The following is a 19856-nucleotide window of genomic DNA, read 5'->3' as shown; positions in this document are numbered from 1 at the left end:
ATGGGGGCGCCTGGCTGTGGTTATACAGATGGTATGGGGGCACCTGGTTGTGGTGATACACATGGTATGGGGGCACCTGGCTGTGGTTATACAGATGGTATGGGGGCACCTGGCTGTGGTGATACACATGGTATGGGGGCACCTGGCTGTGGTGATATACATGGTATGGGGGCGCCTGGCTGTGGTGATACACATGGTATGGGGGCACCTGGCTTTGGTGATATACATGGTATGGGGGACCCTGACTGTGCTGATACATATGATGTTGGGGCCCCTAGCTGTGGTGATTCACATGGTGTAGGGGCTCCTGGCTGTAATGATACATATGGTATACGGGCCCCTGGCTGTGGTGATACACGTGGTATAGGAGCCCCTGGTGGTACACATGTTATAGGGGCCGCTTTATCCTGGTTTGTAAGCGCCACCGGCCTGCACTGTTCTGTAACCCCTCTGCGACTAACACATATATACATACATACAAACACACACATACAGGCACATATATACCCATTCTGGCACATACAGGAACACATATATACATACACATACATACAGTTAAAGTGATACTAACCCCCCCCTTACTCTGACTTCATTTAATCGATTTACAGTGTCACCTAGTCGGGACTTCATGGCAGTTGGGCCCGATCTACTGGCTGAGGAAAGGGCCCAACTGCCATGAAGCCCCGCCTAGGTGACACTGTCCACTGATGAAGTGAATCCCCCGCCTAGGTGACACTGTCCACTGATGAAGTGAATCCCCCGCCTAGGTGACACTGTCCACTGATGAAGTGAATCCCCCGCCTAGGTGACACTGTCTACTGATGAAGTGAATGCCCCGCCGAGGTGACACTGTCCACTGATGAAGTGAATCCCCCGCCGAGGTGACACTGTCCACTGATGAAGTGAATCGATTTTAGAGTCGAAAAAAGACACATACAAGTGTTATACAGGTATATATCAGATGTGCAGCATTTAAGGGTGTGGATGGAGAACTGCACATGGGGGGGGGGGGGAATTATCACTATGTCCGAGGCGAATGCCAGGGAGAAGACGCAGATTTGCCCCTTCTCCCTGAAGTATGCCTGCCATATCCCCCGCAAGCATACAGGGCTAGGGAAGGCGGGGAGGAGGCATGACCTCCTCCTGCACCTCACCTATTAGGGTTTACGCCTGCTCGCTGGAGAAAACCATGATTGAAATCTATACTGGCTGGAAGCTGGCACACATTTGTTGTGTTGGGCACAGGGTCGGTCTTAATATATGTCATAGAGTTAGGAGTGTCACTTTAAAAGCGCACAAACACACACATATTACACACACACACAAACATATATATATATATATATATATATATATATATATACATGTTACACAAACACACACACACATATATATATATAGTATATATACACATATTACACACATATATATATATATTACACCCACGCATATATATGTACACATATTACACACACACACATATATATACATATATATATATATATATATATATATATATATATATATACACACACACACATATATATACATATATATATATATATATATATATATATATATATATATATACACATTACACACACACACACACACACACACACACATATATATATATATATATATATATATATATATATATATACATACACACACACATTACACACACATACATAAAGACACATATTTACACACACAAGCACACACACATCCAGGCACATATACACACACTGTATATACACCCAGACACATCCAGGCACATATACACACATGCAGTCACACATACAGGCACATATACACACATGCAGTCACACATACAGGCACATATACACACACTATATATACACCCAGACACTTCCAGGCACATATACACACATGCAGTCACACATACAGGTACATATACACACATGCAGTCACACATTCAGGCACATATATACACATGCAGTCACACATACAGCCACATATATACCCAGTATACACACACGGCAGGACCGTCTGGGTAGCGCCCCCTTGCTGCTGGGAGGTCCTGTATACGGGCCCCGGGCTGTGGCCCCTCTCTTCCTGCCCGGTCTTGCCTCATCTTCCCCCCAGCAGCTTCTCTCTATGATCGCTAACTCTGGTTACTAGGTACTGTGCGTCCATGGTAACAGCTCCCTCGCCCCGCCTTTCTCCTGCTATTGGTTGTCTGTCACCCTGATCCCGCCCCGGCCGCCTTTCTCGGCCGCTGAGTGGCTGCCTGGCACGTCCGTCACGCAGGCAATGTGTCAGGAGCAGCCGGCCGGGCAGGGATGCTTAGACCTGGTGTCAGCGGGAGGAGCAGCCACTGACTGTCACCTTCCTGCAGGTGAGTGCCGGCTGCCTGCCATCATCTCCAGCCTCTGTACAGCCTGTCACTGCTGGGACACTACAACTCCCAGCATGTCCCCATAGACTGAGGGCGGCAGGGAATGCTTGGACTTGTAGTTCTAGAGCAGCAGATATACAATAATAGCAGCACTTCTGCCATGTTCTTGCTATGTTGTAGATCCACATTGTAGAAAATTATTTTGTCGCGCCGCCATCATGTGATACACAGACTCAGTCACATGACTAAAATCCGTACAGAATCCGCAGTGTAGATTTTATATGGATTTTGGAAGCGTCCATTGAATTTATGTGGAGGAGCGTGATGTTACTTCTGCCTCCACGCCGAAAAATCTGCAACGCAGCGTGAGGTAGAGCGTCCCCCACTAATATCTATGGGTTCTGATGCAGCGTGAGGAAGAGCGCCCCCCACTCATATCTATGGGGTCCAATGCAGCGTGAGGTAGAGCGCCCCCCCACTCATATCTATGGGGTCCAATGCAGCGTGAGGTAGAGCGTCCCCCACTCATATCTATGGGGTCCGATGCAGCGTGAGGTAGAGCGTCCCCCACTAATATCTATGGGGTCCGATGCAGCGTGAGGTAGAGCGTCCCCCACTCATATCTATGGGGTCCGATGCAGCGTGAGGTAGAGCGTCCCCCACTCATATCTATGGGGTCCGATGCAGCGTGAGGTAGATCGCCCCCCCCCACTCATATCTATGGGGTCTGATGCAGCGTGAGGTAGAATGTCCCCCACTAATATCTATGGGGTCTGACGCAGGAAATCGCTTCAGATTTTAGCAATAGATCTATCTATCTATCATCTATCTATCTTCTATCAATCTATCTATCTATTTATCCATCTATCTATCTATCTATCTCCTATCTATCTATCTATTTATCCATCTATCTATCTATTTATCCATCTATCTATCTATCTCTCTATCTATCTCCTATCTATCTCCTATCTATCTATCTCCTATCTATCTATCTGTCTCCTATCTATCTATCTATCTATCTATCTCCTATCTATCTCCTATCTATCTATCTATCTATCTATCTATCTATCTATCTATCTATCTCCTATCTATCTATCTATCTATCTATCTATCTCCTATCTATCTATCTATCTCCTATCTATCTATCTCCTATCTATCTCCTATCTATGTATTTATCTATCTATCTATCTCCTATCTATCTATCTATCTATCTATCTATCTATCTATCTATCTATCTCCTATCTATCTATCTATCTATCTCCTATCTATCTATTATCTATCTATCTATCTCCTATCTATCTATCTATCTCCTATCTATCTATCTCCTATCTATCTATCTATCTATCTATCTCCTATCTATCTCCTATCTATCTATCTATCTATCTATCTATCTCCTATCTATCTATCTATCTATCTATCTATCTCCTATCTATCTATCTATCTATCTCCTATCTATCTATCTATCTATCTATCTATCTATCTATCTATCTATCTATATCTATCTCCTATCTATCTATCTATCTATCTATCTATCTCCTATCTATCTCCTATCTATCTCCTATCTATCTATCTATCTATCTATCTATCTATCTCCTATCTATCTATCTATCTATCTATCTCCTATCTATCTATCTCCTATCTATCTCCTATCTATCTATCTATCTATCTATCTCCTATCTATCTATCTATCTATCTCCTATCTATCTATCTCCTATCTATCTATCTATCTATCTATCTATCTATCTATCTCCTATCTATCTATCATGCTTGATAATGATTCTGGATTGAATCGAAACGTTGTATGTACCTTGATGATGGAATAAACACTATTCACCTTTACTCCGGTGTGCTGCAGTCTCTTGCTGTATCTATCTATCTATCTATCTATCTATCTATCTATCTATCTCCTATCTATCTATCTATCTGTCTACTATCTATCATATATCTAATATCTATCTATGCAAAAACGATAGTAAATGCAGCTCTGTTCTATTGAAAAAGGTGTTGGTGCCAGGCCGTGAGCACTTATGTGACCAAAGTGCAGATAAATACAAAGAGCAAGCAACCACAGCACTCTGCAAGCTGTGGTTGCTTGCTCTATCTATCTATCTATCTATCTATCTATCTATCTATCTATCTATCTTGTTTTATTCCATTCCATACTATATGTAGACCCCTCCTAATTCTCAGAGGATATGACTCCATAGTAACCTATGCTGCTGGGGCTTCTGTTGAGCTACAAGTCTCAGCATAACCTGACAGTCAAGTGGCCACCTGGGTCATTCCGGATAATGAGGGCCCACGCCGTGTATTATGTAACGGGATATCTTCTATTACACTACAACCCAGACAGAAATGTTTACAGGAGATGAAAGCAGTGATGTATCTGAGCTCCTGGCTGGGAGCTCTTGGTAGAACATTGATCCCCGTGGGTGGCCGATGAATCTGCAGGGACGCAGAGCTGAAACGTGATCCGCTATTGTCGCCGGATTGCTGACAATTATTGAGCGGGTAATAGCAGCTATCGCTTACTGTAGGATCTAGTGCAGCCTGGAGAACATTGGGTGTCATGTATATGGACCGGCAGCCATAGAAACCAATCAGAACACAGCTTTGGTATCTCCGGTTGGCATTGTGGATGCCAACCTTATGTTCTATGGGGCATCATTGTCCCTGGTAAAATGTTGGGTTCCCCACCATTGTGGATGCCAACCTTATATTCCACGTTACATTGACGTTCCTGGTGAAATCATGGGTTCCCCAACATTGTGGATGCCAATCTTATATTTCATGTGGCATCGACATCAGCATTGTGGATGCCAACCGTATGCTCGATGTGAAATGATGGGTCACCATCTAGTAAAGTTTTTGTGTTTTTTTCGTAGACACCAATATCCATTGTCCACCTGCCACCATGGAACTTCTTGGCACTACACTGACGTCGACCTATGCTCGACCCAGACCCACAGCAACCAATTTCCTTCCAGCCATATCTACCATGGCATCAAGCTACAAGAACCGGTTTCCACACTACACTCTAAGCCATAGCTTGACTCTGCCCTGGAGACCAAGCACATACTACAAGGTGGCATCTGCCACACCAACACTAGCCCCCCTCTCCAAGAGCGCCCCTGGCCTTAACCCGGCACAGATTCTTACTTTCCCTGCCAACAGAACAGCTCTTTTTACCAGGTACACCCCCGACGACTGGCACAAATCCAACCAACACAATTATAGGGATTCTGAGTCTTCCAGACGTAGCGCCGAGAGGTTACGTATTGACACCAGCCGTCTCATCCAAGAAAAAGACCAGAAGACTAGAAAAATCCAGACCGACACCAGCAAAGACTTGGGGGAACGAGTCAATGATATTGCTTTCTGGAGATCCGAGATCAATCACGAGATCGACCAAATGATTGGAGAAACCAACGCGCTCTCCGAGGTCAAGAGGCGGCTGGAAAGGGCACTAGCTGAGACAGAAGGTCCTCTACAGGTAACACCAAACTTTGATATAATAAGATGGTCCAAATGTGCTGATTTTTTATAGTGATTTGATACCAGTAATGAGCAGTTCGAAAAGAAGGAAAGACTGGACCATCAAATAAAGTCAATCTTCTGTTTTACTACTTTATTGTAAGATGAAACCTTCTCAACCACAAACCATGGTGGAGAAGATCCTCCATCATGATATTCGAGCAGTTTTTTTGAGGACTGTCACACTCTATTGGGTCTCTTTCTTGAAGGAACAAATAGTCCTTTAGATGATATTGTGGGGTGAGTAGCATCAGAGGTGTTTGGCACCCCCTAATTTTTCCACTTTAACCGAAATTAAAGAAGGTTTACCATCCCAGTATGATAGCATATCTATAGGATGTTCTATTGATAAGAGATACCTATAAGGTAGAAGCTGTGCCCTTTTTTGTTCTCAACCATCATATAGCAGTTTTACATAGCACCAAGTCAGCAATGGGACTGGGTCAGGGAACAAGCCGAAGGGGACTCTTTGTTCTCGGGTTGTTCTAGTTGACTCTGAAATTGGTAGTATGGAACCTCTCGAATACTCATACAATACAACCATCTTGACCATGGAACCTCTCGAATACTCATACAATACAATCATCATATAGCAAGTTCCACTTAGTACCAGGTCAGGAATTGGTCTGTGCCAGGGGACTCTTTGTTCTGAGGTTGTACAGGTTGTCTTCATGGTATGGAACCTCTCGAATAATCATGCTTATAGCCAATACGACTTAGCCAGCAAACTCTGAGGTGGTAAAAGGTTTGTTCTCCATGCTAAGTGATTGGACTTAATAAGAACCTTCTAAAATGTTTCCAAGTTCTAAACTTTTCACCTCGTAGAGTAAAGAAATCATCGTCTGATCATCTGATTGATGAGGACGACCAAGTGGTGTCTAAAGTGTCCAAGGTTGACTTTGTATACAGTTTATAGATTATTGTGTCTGTGACTCTTTTAGGACGGTGTCATCTAATCCATCCCCAAACACGATCCTCCACCTGAGATTAGACGGATCTTATTAGTCCTTCTAGAAAACCAAGATAAATAAACCATCGAGATAAAATTGTTGACACAACACTAATCCCCGACTTGTTACCGGAGGAACAGGCAATACAAAGTAGACTCAATGATCCGCTGATCGACTCATGAGGTCCTCACAGAAGACTTGTCTAGCAGGTCATAGACTGGTTCCTCGGTAGTGATTTATAGCTTCGGGGCCTTTTAAGAAACAAGTAACGGAATAGAAGGTGGAAAAAATTGGGGGGTATTTTTTATTCTATCAGTTTTATTTACCAACCTTCTACAAATACTGAGCGACCAATCACAGAATGACTACATAGACAGTATGACCTCACTGAACGTACTGTGTGACATCACCATCCAATCACAGACTGACTTCATAGACAGTATGACCTCACTGAACGTACTGTGTGACATCACCATCCAATCACAGACTGACTACATAGACAGTATGACCTCACTGAACGTACTGTGTGACATCACCATCCAATCACAGACTGACTACATAGACAGTATGACCTCACTGAACGTTTTGTGTGACATCACCATCCAATCACAGACTGACTACATAGACAGTATGACCTCGCTAAACGTTCTTTGTGACATCATCATCCAATCACAGACTGACTACATAGACAGTATGACCTCACTGAACGTACTGTGTGACATCACCATCCAATCACAGACATGGGCTACAGATTTTCCTCCCACCCAGTGACATCATCCAGTTACCGGCCAGTTGCTACATAGAGTGTGTGATCTCACTGCTCTTACTATGTGACATCACCATCTATCACAGGACTAGCCTGATACATAGACAGTGTGCCCCCCTCGGCACTTACCTTGTGGCATCATCCAGTTACAGGATCACCTATTTGACCTTATACCACTCATTCAGTGACATCATAATCCACTTACAGACTGATTGAGAGTGAGATCTCACTGCCCTTAGGTCCCTATTAGACAAAGCGATTTTTAACAATAAACGATCGCAAATGAGATCATTTATCGTTAACCTGAAATCGTTCACCATATTACACAGAACAATAGTCGTTAGTTACGATAGTAATGGTGCGTTTAGACGGAACGATTATCGTTCGAATTTTCGCAATAACGATCGCATTTGAGCGATAATCGGCTCATGTAAACACAGCGAATGATCAAGCGACAAGCAAGGAATTGTTCAGCACCAAAGGAACAATGAACAACTTCTCGTTGGTCGTTTGATCGCTGCCTGCATTTACACGAAACGATTATTGTTTGAATTCAAACGATATAATGATAATTCCCACGATAATCGCCCCGTATGATAGGGCCCTTAAGGTCCTATTAGACAAAATGATTTTTTTTTATGCTACACGAAACGATTATCATGCGAATTCGCACAATAACGATTGAGTTTGAACAATAATCGTACGTGTAAACGCTGCGAACGATCAAACGACGAACGAGAAATCGTTTATTTTGATCTTACAACATGTTCCAAAATCGTTGTTCGCAAAAATTCGCAGATTGTTCCGTGTAAACAGTCGTTCGCCGATTTAACCAATGTGCGAGATAGGCTTAAGCGATCGCAAAACGATCGCAGGGCAAATTTCCGTACGATATATCGAACCGTCTAAACGCTGACCGTTGTGATAAAAAAATCGTTACTCCGACATCGTTAATCGTACGATCGGGCCAATTATCGTTTCGTGTAAACACAGCATTATTTTTGACGATTAACAGTGAACGATGGCAAACGAGAGCTTTTGGGAATGACCTGAAATAGTTCAACATAACACACGGAACGATAGTCGCTAGTTGTATACTCCGTCCGATTCCAGCTAACAAAGGAACGATGTGTACGACACAATTAACAATGATTTTATGGTCAGCTCAAAAGATGCGATCAACAACATACAACTTCTCATTGATCGATACACACCTAAAGTTTAGCCCTTAACTTCGAAAGATATAACAAATTTTTGCACGATAATCATCCCGCGTAATAGGGCCCTTACTTTGTAACATCTCGATCTATCAAAAGAAAGTGTGACCCTCTCTGCACTTACCTTGTGACATCATCATCCAGATACAGAGTGTTTGACCTTATTTCACTTGCCCTGTGACATCATCATCCAGTTATGGATCTTACCGCCCTTACTCTGTCACTGTGACATCACCATCCAATCACGCACTAACTTAGTGTATATATTGTATAATCTCTCTGTACTCGCTCTGTGACCTCACTGCATTCCCTGTGACATCACCATTTCTGCAGCCCATTCAGGCGTACATTATAGCATTAACCAGACCCTTCTCATTACGCCTCCCCGGGCCGCTGCTGTGTGTAAACTTTGTATCCAGGCTGCTGTGTAACACACCCCGGGCCGGCCGGCTAACAAAGGATGTGTCAGCGCAGACAGTGGTTGCTACAAACAGTGTAACAGTATGAGCCGGAGGAATTATTACTGTGTATAGTGTAACATGTAGCCAGCCAGCGGAGATGAGGTTGCGTTGTGCTGTCACAGACGGGCAGCTATGAATGGCTGACACAGATTGCTGAGCGCTGCATGTGATACTGTGTACAATCAGGACCGTCTCTAGGTAATTTGGCCAACAGGGTGAATCTCAATAAAAGCGACAAGTGCTGCTGCTGTGCAAGTACAAAAAGGGGTTAAACCCTACATAAACAATAAAGAGATGAAATATAAATATAATCTTCATACTGCTACTAAACAAAGCAACCTATGCACAGAAATATATTACCAACTATACCATATATAAGGGCTAAATAATACCGCCACACCATGACAATCAGTACCACCACATACCATACAGACACTATAAGAGATTACAGTGCAGTTACATCCAGTGACTCACAGGTAACATCGTCTCTGATCGGAGTCATTCACTTTTTCCTTTTTCTCCATGCCGTGATTATATTATATTAGGCTTAACAACCCTGTAAAGACAGTTTTCAGGTCCCTTTAGGGGCCATGATGTTTTTGGTATCCTATTAAAGGGCCCCATCCTGCTCTAAAGTGATCACATATCCTATGTATGTTTCAGGTTTGCAGCATGTAAGACATCTCTAGGATCTCTAACCCTAAAAATTAGGATGGCGAACGGTTCTTTTACAGTATACTTGTCTTGTTCTTGGTGGCAGGTTGCACAGGAATGCCTGTATCACCGGGAGAAGAGGATGTCCATAGACCTTGTACATGATGATGTGGAGAAGCAGCTTCTGCAGGTAAGACCACCCTCGCTGACGTTATCCAGAGAAGATTCCATACGTTTTGTAGGTTGATCTAAAATATTGCGCTCAACATCAGTAGGGCGCTACTCCATTGTAAAGCCAAGGAAGAGTTGTTCTTTAAAACCCTTGGTTTGGACGTGCCAACATTGTGTGGCCCAAGTCGATAGTGATAATCGAGTCTGAAACATCTCAGCTGTTCTAAGTATGTTTAATGTATACGTGGCACCAAGACCAAAGTTGACGAGTCTTGGCGTGGTAGTGATGATGTGGTAGTGTCCACCAAACTTGGAGGTGTATATTCTGTCAGCTTATCTAGGTAGAAACCTGATCGCTGGTGGTACAGTTGACTCGCTCTCCTGTATATCCACCTGCTGACATCCTTCTGTGATAATACGTCTTATGTCCTTTGTGTAGGAAGTTGATTCCATCAAGTCCTGCCAGGAGCGAATGAGAAGACATCTAGAGAAGACGGCAGCACAGTTGGCGTAAGACGTCTTTATGTTTGCTTTGCATGTTGACTATACCCTTTCCCTATTGTCAACACGGGACCAAGTCACCTTAACAGATAAGTCTGACATCTGACTAGGATGGTTGCTACACATCAAGTCCCTAGCAACCAGTCTGTGTCAGATTAGACCAAGCCCGAATCCAATTGACCAAGAGCATGAGTTGTCAGGACTCAACTACTCATCTCTATGATGGCCTTAAAGGGATATTCCCATTAATGCCCTATAAATGACCATATACAACATAGTCAACATGCCTCTGTGGCAGGACCGCTCAGTTGTCCAAAGTGTATGAAGGCCTCCTGACAGATGATGTCAGGGGAAGAGAAGGATCAGGCATGTTGGATTTTAACGTTTTGTTCTCAGAGAAATAAGCCGCCGCCAGAGATGTCTGGCAGCAGCATAACCCACCTCTCTACATTGAGAACATCAATGTTCATGTGTATGGAGAGATCAGAGAAGGTAGCTATTGGATAAATTAATGTTTGGTCAACAGCTAATGAAAGTGTATGGCCACCATGGTGATCAGACCTAAACGTCAGTGTAGCATTGCATTGGGAATTGAACAGTGGAAGTTAGGAGAGTCTCTAATATTTGTCATTTTTGTCTCCAGTTCTAACCGGGCAGCGCAGCACGAGCTGGAAAGGGACATCGGCGACAAACAGGCGGCATATCGCATCGACGACAAATGCCACAACCTCCGGAATACCTCAGACGGCATTGGTTACTACAGAGGAGTGGAGCGCATAGACGCTACGTATGTTACTCTGGTGTTCTGCATGTGGGCGTGGGTCATGGTCAATGGCTTAACGGGTTATAGCCATTGATTATATTGGGGCATACCTACCGCACAGTTACTAAGAATAATCCACCAACTAAGTGGAGATTTCCCAATCTGGATAATCATAGGAAACATGTGCACGGGGAGGGTGTATGACTAGGAGAGCGATTCTACCATAGGAAAAGATGTAGTTGTTTTACTGGCGTAGGAAATTCATGGAAGTGTAGATCCTCTGGAGGACAAATGCTTAGCTTGCTCTCTCTCTCCTCTCCAGCATAGAGCACATTCTAAGCCTTGCCCCACTTCCTGTGTTCCGTCTTGCTGTGTCTGTTACTAGAGACAGATTTAACCTAACAATAGGCAGTGAACAGCAGATTGCAGAGAAATGAGATATCCAGTAGCCAAGACTCTAGAGCTGTTTTTCTGTTTTTCGGTTTTGCTAGGAATCACATAAGCATTGACATGGAGATAAGTTGTTTGAAACCACAATGAGGGTTGAAGCTAAACTACCATTGTTTTCCAAAGGGAAACCTGCAGTCCTAAATTCTATAATATAGAACTGATGTGTAAATTGGTGAAAGTGACAAACACCTCCATTGATGTGAATAGATGCCCATTGGTCAGAAACGGTTATGTTGTCGCCAAGTTGCCTGCTAGTTTCTGGTCCATATTATTGGTTGTCCCAGACGGCTAACATCCCCTTTGTGTCCTCCAGCATCTCGGTTCCTGAAACCTGGGCCAAGTTCAGCGATGACAACATCCTGAGATGTCAAAGTGAACGAGTGGCGTCTGCCAAGCTCAGGGAAGATGTAGAGAGTCTGCTCAATGCCACCTCCAATGAGATGTGGAACCAGTTCAACCAAGTGAACGTCGCCTTCACCAACAGGATCTCCGACACCGCCGATGCCAAGAACAAACTCCAAAGCCACCTAGCTAAGGTATCATCTAAAGCTATAGAATTGTGGTGTAGCTATACAGGACATGGAGGTAATAGTCACACCCATAAGCCCCGTGTAACATAAGAAAACAGCAGTATTATAAATGGCTCCTGGCGAATGGGTGCTGTCGATTTAGCATTTGGGTTCCGGAGCACCAAGGTAAACGCTGTGGTGGAGCAGCTGATATGTTCCATCAGGTCCACCTAATTTTATTTTTATACAACCCCCGTAGACTGGTCTTCTATGGTTTTCGACTAGAAGGTGCTCTGTGTTAGACATTGCCCTGAGAGTCTTCCTGGGAAGCTCCACTCTCAACTGTATCCACACCCTTAGGACGCACATATGACTGAAGCCTATAGCAGAGCAGAGAGCAGTAGGCTCCCTTCCTTACCATCCTTGCTCACATAGACCACAGGCTGCTTTTTGTGGTCTACATAATGCCAGCACCACACAAATGAGACATGGCTGCATGGCATTACCTGCGCTGGCCGCTGACTTCCCAGATAAAGTGAGTATTATATTAGTTTTATCATATAGAATGGTGGGGGGAGGGAGATAAAACGGGGGCAGCACCAGGCATAGAATAGGGGGGGTAGCAGGAATAGAATAGGGGGGGTAGCAGCAGGCATAGAATGGTGGCAGCACTAGGAATAGAATGGGGGAAAGCAGCAGTGATAGAATGGGGGTAGCACCAGGCACAAAAGGGGGCAGCAGTAGTAATAGAATGGGGGCAGCAACAGGCACAAAAGGGGGCAGCAGTAGTGATAGAATGGGGGGCAGCAGCAGTGATAGAATGGGGGGCAGCAGCAGGAATAGAGTGTGGGGCAGGAGGCATAGAATGGTGGGGGCCAGCAGCAGTGATAGAATGGGGGCAGTACCAGGCACAAAAGGGGGCAGCAGTAGTGATAGAATGGGGGGCAGCAGCAGGCATAGAATGGTGGGGGTAAGCAGCAGGCACAGAATAGGGGGCAGCAGCAGTGATAGAGTGGGGGTAGCAGCAGTGATAGAATGGGGGCAGCAGCAGGCATAGAATGGTGGGGGGCAGCAGCAGTAATAGAATGGGGGCAGTACCAGGCACAAAAGGGGGCAGCAGTAGTGATAGAATGGGGGGCAGCAGCAGGCATAGAATGGTGGGGGTAAGCAGCAGGCACAGAATAGGGGGCAGCAGCAGTGATAGAGTGGGGGTAGCAGCAGTGATAGAATGGGGGCAGCAGCAGGCATACACTGGGGGGGGGGCAGCAGCAGGCATACAGTGGGGGGGCAGCAGCAGGCATACAGTGGGGGGGGCAGCAGCAGGCATACAGTGGGGGGGGGCAGCAGCAGGCATACAGTGGGGGGGGGGCAGCAGCAGGCATACAGTGGGGGGGGGCAGCAGCAGGCATACAGTGGGGGGGGGGGCAGCAGCAGGCATACAGTGGGGGGCAGCAGCAGAACAGAATGGGGGGAGGCAGCAGGCATACAATGGCAGCAGAAGGTTAGAGACTTTGCATAGGTGGATAAAAGTGAGGAGCCAAAGATGTGTGGTCATCAAACTCTGCAGACACGTCATATCTGGAAGAAGTCTGCACAGTGACCCAGGCCAGATGGAGAAGACAGCAAAACTGAAGAATTTTAAGAAGATACCCCCTATATTCACTGGATGTAACTGCACTGTAATCACTCACATCACTATATAGTCACTGTGTGATCTCTGTATGGTGATTATTATTAATCAGTAGGAGTAATATCCAGTCACTATGTGCTCATGGTATGGTGGTATTATTTGGCTTCTGGTAATATAAGTCTTTATATAGTGCATATATAGTCACTGTATAGCGGTATTATTTCCTATATATATATGATAAAGCCACATTTTATTTTTTTTTCCACCCAAGTCCAGCCCTGACGCTGTGTGTGTACAGCGGCCTCAGCTTTTTCTTTGCTCTTGACATTCATAAGGGCTGAGGTATTAGAGGCCCAGCCCATGGCCAAAGAGCCAAGAAGAATTACATTCTCAGAACCTTTGGACGGAATTTGTGTGCGTGCCAAGAGCCATTCCAAGGGTTTCTCAACACTTCAGGCTCCCAGGATTACACCAGGGCCATGCTAATAGCGTTACACGCCTCTCCGCACTGCGGGAGCACATGTCATCCCGAGCTTATTATAACCTCCGACATAGCCGTAAAATAGCTGAGTGACCATACCACCATCATTATAGCTGATACAGGGACTGGGATTCAACTTTCCTATAATCCTGAAAGGCACATTGGCAGGTCAGGAATCTTGGAAAGCTGGATGAGAAACCCTTTAAGGGGTAAGACAGGGATGGGGAACCTTGGCCCTCCAGCTGTTGCAAGACTACAATTCCCATCATGCCTGGACAGCCAAAACTAAAGCTTTGGCTGTCCAGGCATGATGGGAATTGTAGTTTTGCAACAGCTAGAGGGCCAAAGGTTCCTCATCCCTGATGGGCCTATTAAATGGCACCCAGCTTTTCTTGGATCAGACATAACTAAACTGAACTAATCTCCAAGATTATGTTTTCATGGCAGAGGATGAAATACGGAGAGGAATCAAAGGAAAATGGAATTCATATAATAATGTGATTGTCCAAGCCAAGATAACCCGACCCCTCCTGTATACATCTGTGCATAGTTACAGGAGTTGGATTGGCTGGATCGGATTTTAGTGGTTCTCTTATCACAAACTTTCACAATAACTTTTTTGCAGACTCTCCAAGAAATCTTCCAGACCGAAATGACCATCGAAGCCATCAAAAAGGCCATCAAGGACAAAATGGCGCCCATGAAAGTAGCTCAGACGCGTCTTGATGAGCGCACCAGGCGCCCCAATGTGGAACTGTGCCGAGATATCGTCCAACTACGGTAAAATATGTATATGTACAAACATTACTTATCCGGTATTATACTCCAGAGCTGCATTTACTATTCTGCTGGTGGGGTCACTGCGTACATACATTACATTACTGATCCTGTACTGATCCTGAGTTACATCCTGTATTATACTCCAGAGCTGCACTCACTATTCTGCTGGTGGGGTCACTGTGTACATACATTACATTACTGATCCTGTACTGATCCTGAGTTACATCCTGTATTATACTTCAGAGCTGCACTCACTATTCTGCTGGTGGGGTCACTGTGTACATACATTACTTGATCCTGAGTTACATCCTGTATTATACTTCGGAGCTGCACTCACTATTGTGCTGGTGGGGTCACTGTGTACATACATTACATTACTGATCCTAAGTTACATCCTGTATTATACTCCGGAGCTGCACTCTCTCTGCACCCCCTATACTACTTGTTCTCATCCAGCATTGTCTTCTCTTAATCCTCAGCCTTGTCCAAGAAGTCCATGAAATCGATGACACCATTCAAGTCTTGCAGCAGCGTCTCCGAGAAGCCGAGGACACCTTACAGATGCTGATCCACACCAAGGCCAATCTGGAGCATGACCTGTCCATCAAGGCCAACTCCCTGTTCATTGACCAGGAGAAGTGTATGGGGATGAGGAAGAGCTTCCCCAGCACCCCCCGACTGGTGGGCTACACATAGACCGATCCAGGTCACCTGCACTAGATGATAAGGAGGAGTCATGTTCTGACCATTGTCGCTCACAGGGTGTGTGTTGGATTAACAGTGTGCGGTTTATTACACACAAGACTGTAATATGCTTAATGTAAAGGTAATAAAATATGTCTATTGTTATAAGTAACGTCCGGCCTCTGATATGTCATGATTTCCTATTGGTTATACAGTGATACCATATTATATGATAGTATCAAAAGATTGCACCCACCTTATTAGCCCTATGGATTTTGGAGGGTCAGAAGAAATCCACATATACATGGGATCCATTTATAGGAGAAAGGTGCTAACCACTGGACCACCAGGTATAATATAACAGGTTAAAGTGCTAACCACTGGACCACCAGGTATAAGATATGCAGGTTAAAGTGCTAACCACTGGATCACCAGGTATAATATATGCAGGTTAAAGTGCTAACCACTGGACCATCAGGTAGAAAACACTCAGGGCAACAGTGATAACCACTGGACCACCAGGTATAATATAACAGGTTAAAGTGCTAACCACTGGACCACCAGGTATAATATATGCAGGTTAAAGTGCTAACCACTGGACCACCAGGTGTAATATATGCAGGTTAAAGTGCTAACCACTGGACCACCAGGTATAATATAACAGGTTAAAGTGCTAACCACTGGACCACCAGGTGTAATATATGCAGGTTAAAGTGCTAACCACTGGACCACCAGGTATAATATATGCAGGTTAAAGTGCTAACCACTGGACCACTAGGTATAATATATGCAGGTTAAAGTGCTAACCACTGGACCACCAGGTGTAATATATGCAGGTTAAAGTGCTAACCACTGGACCACCAGGTATAATATAACAGGTTAAAGTGCTAACCACTGGACCACCAGGTGTAATATATGCAGGTTAAAGTGCTAACCACTGGACCACCAGGTATAATATATGCAGGTTAAAGTGCTAACCACTGGACCACTAGGTATAATATATGCAGGTTAAAGTGCTAACCACTGGACCACTAGGTATAATATATGCAGGTTAAAGTGCTAACCACTGGACCACCAGGTATAATATAACAGGTTAAAGTGCTAACCACTGGACCACCAGGTGTAATATATGCAGGTTAAAGTGCTAACCACTGGACCACCAGGTGTAATATTTGCAGGTTAAAGGCTAACTACTGGACCATCAGGCAGAAAACACTCAGGGCAACAGTGCTAACCACTGGACCACCAGGTATAATATATGTAGGACAATGGTGCTAACCACTGGATCAGCAGGTACAAAAAATGAACAACTATGGTGCTAACCAATAGGCCACTGTACATGATAAATGCAGTACAATGCTATTATCCACTGCACCACCAGGTAGAAAACATGCAGAACAATGGTGCTGATTATAGTTTAGGATAATTAATATAATGTACGTACACAATGATCCCACGAGCAGAATAGCGAGTGCAGCTCTGGAGTATAATACAGGATGTAACTCAGGATCAGTAATGTAATGTATGTACACAGTGACCCCACCAGCAGAATAGTGAGTGCAGCTCTGGAGTATAATACAGGATGTAACTGTGGATCAGTAATGTAATGTATGTACACAGTGACCCCACCAGCAGAATAGTGAGTGCACACTGGAGCTTCATCCTGTATATATAGCTGTGAGGGTGAGTGTACACTTAAACACTTGCTTTATGAGCGCAGCTCTGACACAGTTATTCAGCTGATATGACCGATATGTCCTCTATACAACATGTATCTAGTCACTGGAAATGTGTTGCATCAGCTGGAACGTGTGCGGGGCGATTCCTTGGGGTCCTCTGCAGATTATCATTATATGGTGGATTCTGGGAATTCTCCCATCGGGCACAATGCAAGTTTTGTATCAAATAAATTAGAAGAATTTCCCCCCCAAAAAACCTCTAGTCATAGGAAAAGCAGATAGTGTATGTATGTTTATTAGCAACAAGCATTCCGTTCATTATTGGAGCATAGCTAAAGTATTTTATGACCCCTGGGGGGGGGGGGCCTGCACCATAAAGGGCCGCTCCCAGGTCTGCCGAGGGGTCCTGACCTCCGAGCATGCCACTCTATGGGGGGTCGGCCTATGACTGATGCCTATTTACTGGTTAGGTGGTGGCTCATAAAGTCAAAAGTGGATACAGTACAAACAAGTTGGCGTGTGGTGATGCCCGCTTGGCGCCTTCATGGGCAAGACGACAGCGCGGATGACGAATATTAAGACTGTAAAATAGTTTATTCTCTTCCGTGACTGACAGAGCTATTGTCTGAAAGAAAAACATCTAAAGGAGGACAACAATGGGGAAGAAAATAGGCTGGTTAACGGAAGTGAGAAGGTTAATGCCCAAATCATGGTGGTCTAGGGGGATTAAAGGGTTAACCAGAGAGATCCCTGGTTGTCTAGGGTAATGAAGAGGTTAATGCCTATATGCTTAGTGTTCTCAGGCGTTAAATGGTATATCCCCAGTTGTTTAGGGTAGTGAAGCTAATGCCCATATCCTTTGTGGGCAAGTGTACTAACAGGTTAAACACATATATCCCTGGTGGCCTAGGGGATTAAAGGGTTAAGCGGGTATATCCCTGGTGGCCTAGGGGATTAAAGGGTTAAACACGTATATCCCTGGTGGTCTAGGTGATTAAAGGGTTAAGCGGGTATATCCCTGGTGGTCTAGGGGAATAAAGGGTTAAGCAGATATATCCCTGGTGGTCTAGGGTGGTGAAAGGACTTTTACTCACATCCTCAGTACTCTAGGAGTTTCCTCTTTGGTAGGTCTAAGGTAGTGAGAGGATAATGTTTACATGCTTGGTGGTCTAAGATTCGGAAAAGTCACATCCCTTGTGGCCTAGGGTAGTGAAGGAATTCATGCTGAGATCGTTGGTGAGCTAATGTACTAAAGGGTTAAACAGTAACATCCCTTGTTCTTTAAGGTAGTGAAAGTTTAAATTCCCACATTCTTGATATTATACAGGTATAATGAGTTAATGCTCAATGCTCAGTGAATGGGGTTAATATGTATATCCCTGGTGGTCTGGGGTAGTAACAGGGTTAACCCTTATATTCTAAATTGTCAGATGGTAAAGCTCTTACTGACTAAATCCTTGGTTGTCTAGGGTGGTAAAACTCATACCGGCTAAATCCCTGGTGGTCCAGTGTGGTAACATTCATACTGGCTAAATCCCTGGTGGTCTAGGGTAGGAAATGAGTTCATGCTGAATGTTCAGTGAATGGGGTAGATATGTAAATCCCTGGTGGTCTAGGGTAGGGAATGAGTTCATGCTGAATGTTCAGTGAATGGGGTAGATATGTAAATCCCTGGTGGTCTAGGGTAGGAAATGAGTTCATGCTGAATGTTCAGTGAATGGGGTAGATATAAAAATCCCTGGTGGTCTAGGGTAGGGAATGAGTTTATGCTGAATGTTCAGTGAATGGGGTAGATATGTAAATCCCTGGTGGTCTAGGTTGGAAGTAAAGTGGTTATTCCTTATATCTTTGGTGCTGTAGACTGATAAAGCTTAATAAACCTAAATCCCTGGTGGTCTAGTGTGGTAAAGTTCATACTGGCTAAATCCCTGGTGGTCTAGGGTATAGAGGGTATGTCCGGCAGATCACTTTCCTCCTGGTTCTATAATAGTCACCGACCAAGGGGGCACTCACCCCACTAATCCATTCTTCACCTAGAGTAACCTGCGGGGGGCGCTCCCAGTGACTGCAGGAAGGAGTGACAGATCCGCATGATGAGGAACCAGGGAGAACTGCTGAGGAACCTTGTGATTTACACAAGACACGACGGCCAAGACACAACGGCCAAGACACAATGTCTGCAGTGATGACACAGACACAAGGAGCTGGGACCTCTCTTGCACAATTGTAGCTCTCCGGGGACCTCGCACCAACAAACTTGTGTT

General features: G+C 44.6%; 1 protein-coding gene across 4 annotated transcripts; it reads left to right on the top strand.

Annotated features, from left to right (window-relative positions):
• The first annotated feature begins 110 nt into the window (after positions 1-110).
• TEKT3 (tektin 3) lies at positions 111-16085 on the top strand. 4 transcript variants are annotated; one of them, XM_069952434.1, is made up of 8 exons: positions 111-130; positions 5248-5855; positions 10051-10134; positions 10555-10625; positions 11260-11403; positions 12143-12365; positions 15075-15229; positions 15709-16085. In XM_069952434.1, the coding sequence occupies exons 2-8, from the start codon at positions 5277-5279 to the stop codon at positions 15923-15925; spliced, it is 1473 nt and encodes a 490-aa protein (XP_069808535.1). In that variant the 5' UTR covers positions 111-130; positions 5248-5276; the 3' UTR covers positions 15926-16085. The 4 variants fall into 4 exon arrangements, with proteins under 4 accessions (XP_069808535.1, XP_069808534.1, XP_069808536.1 ...); XM_069952433.1 differs by lacking the exon at positions 111-130 and adding an exon at positions 144-163; XM_069952435.1 differs by lacking the exon at positions 111-130 and adding an exon at positions 668-950.
• Positions 16086-19856: the final 3771 nt, after the last annotated feature.

Source organism: Dendropsophus ebraccatus, chromosome 14, assembly GCF_027789765.1.
Source record: "Dendropsophus ebraccatus isolate aDenEbr1 chromosome 14, aDenEbr1.pat, whole genome shotgun sequence".
NCBI classification, from domain to species: domain Eukaryota; kingdom Metazoa; phylum Chordata; class Amphibia; order Anura; family Hylidae; genus Dendropsophus; species Dendropsophus ebraccatus.
The sequence above is the reverse complement of the archived record's forward strand: the minus strand, read 5'-3'. Positions and strand labels throughout refer to the sequence as shown.

Bases quoted from the DNA above. Each gene is read 5' to 3' on its own strand.
- TEKT3 (XM_069952432.1), top strand. From the start codon at position 2,278: ATGTGTCAGGAGCAGCCGGCCGGGCAGGGATGCTTAGACCTGGTGTCA. The intron at 2,363-5,247 runs GTGAGTGCCGGC...TTTTTTTCGTAG, and splicing joins TGACTGTCACCTTCCTGCAG to ACACCAATATCCATTGTCCA. The intron at 10,626-11,259 runs GTAAGACGTCTT...TTTTGTCTCCAG, and splicing joins AAGACGGCAGCACAGTTGGC to TTCTAACCGGGCAGCGCAGC.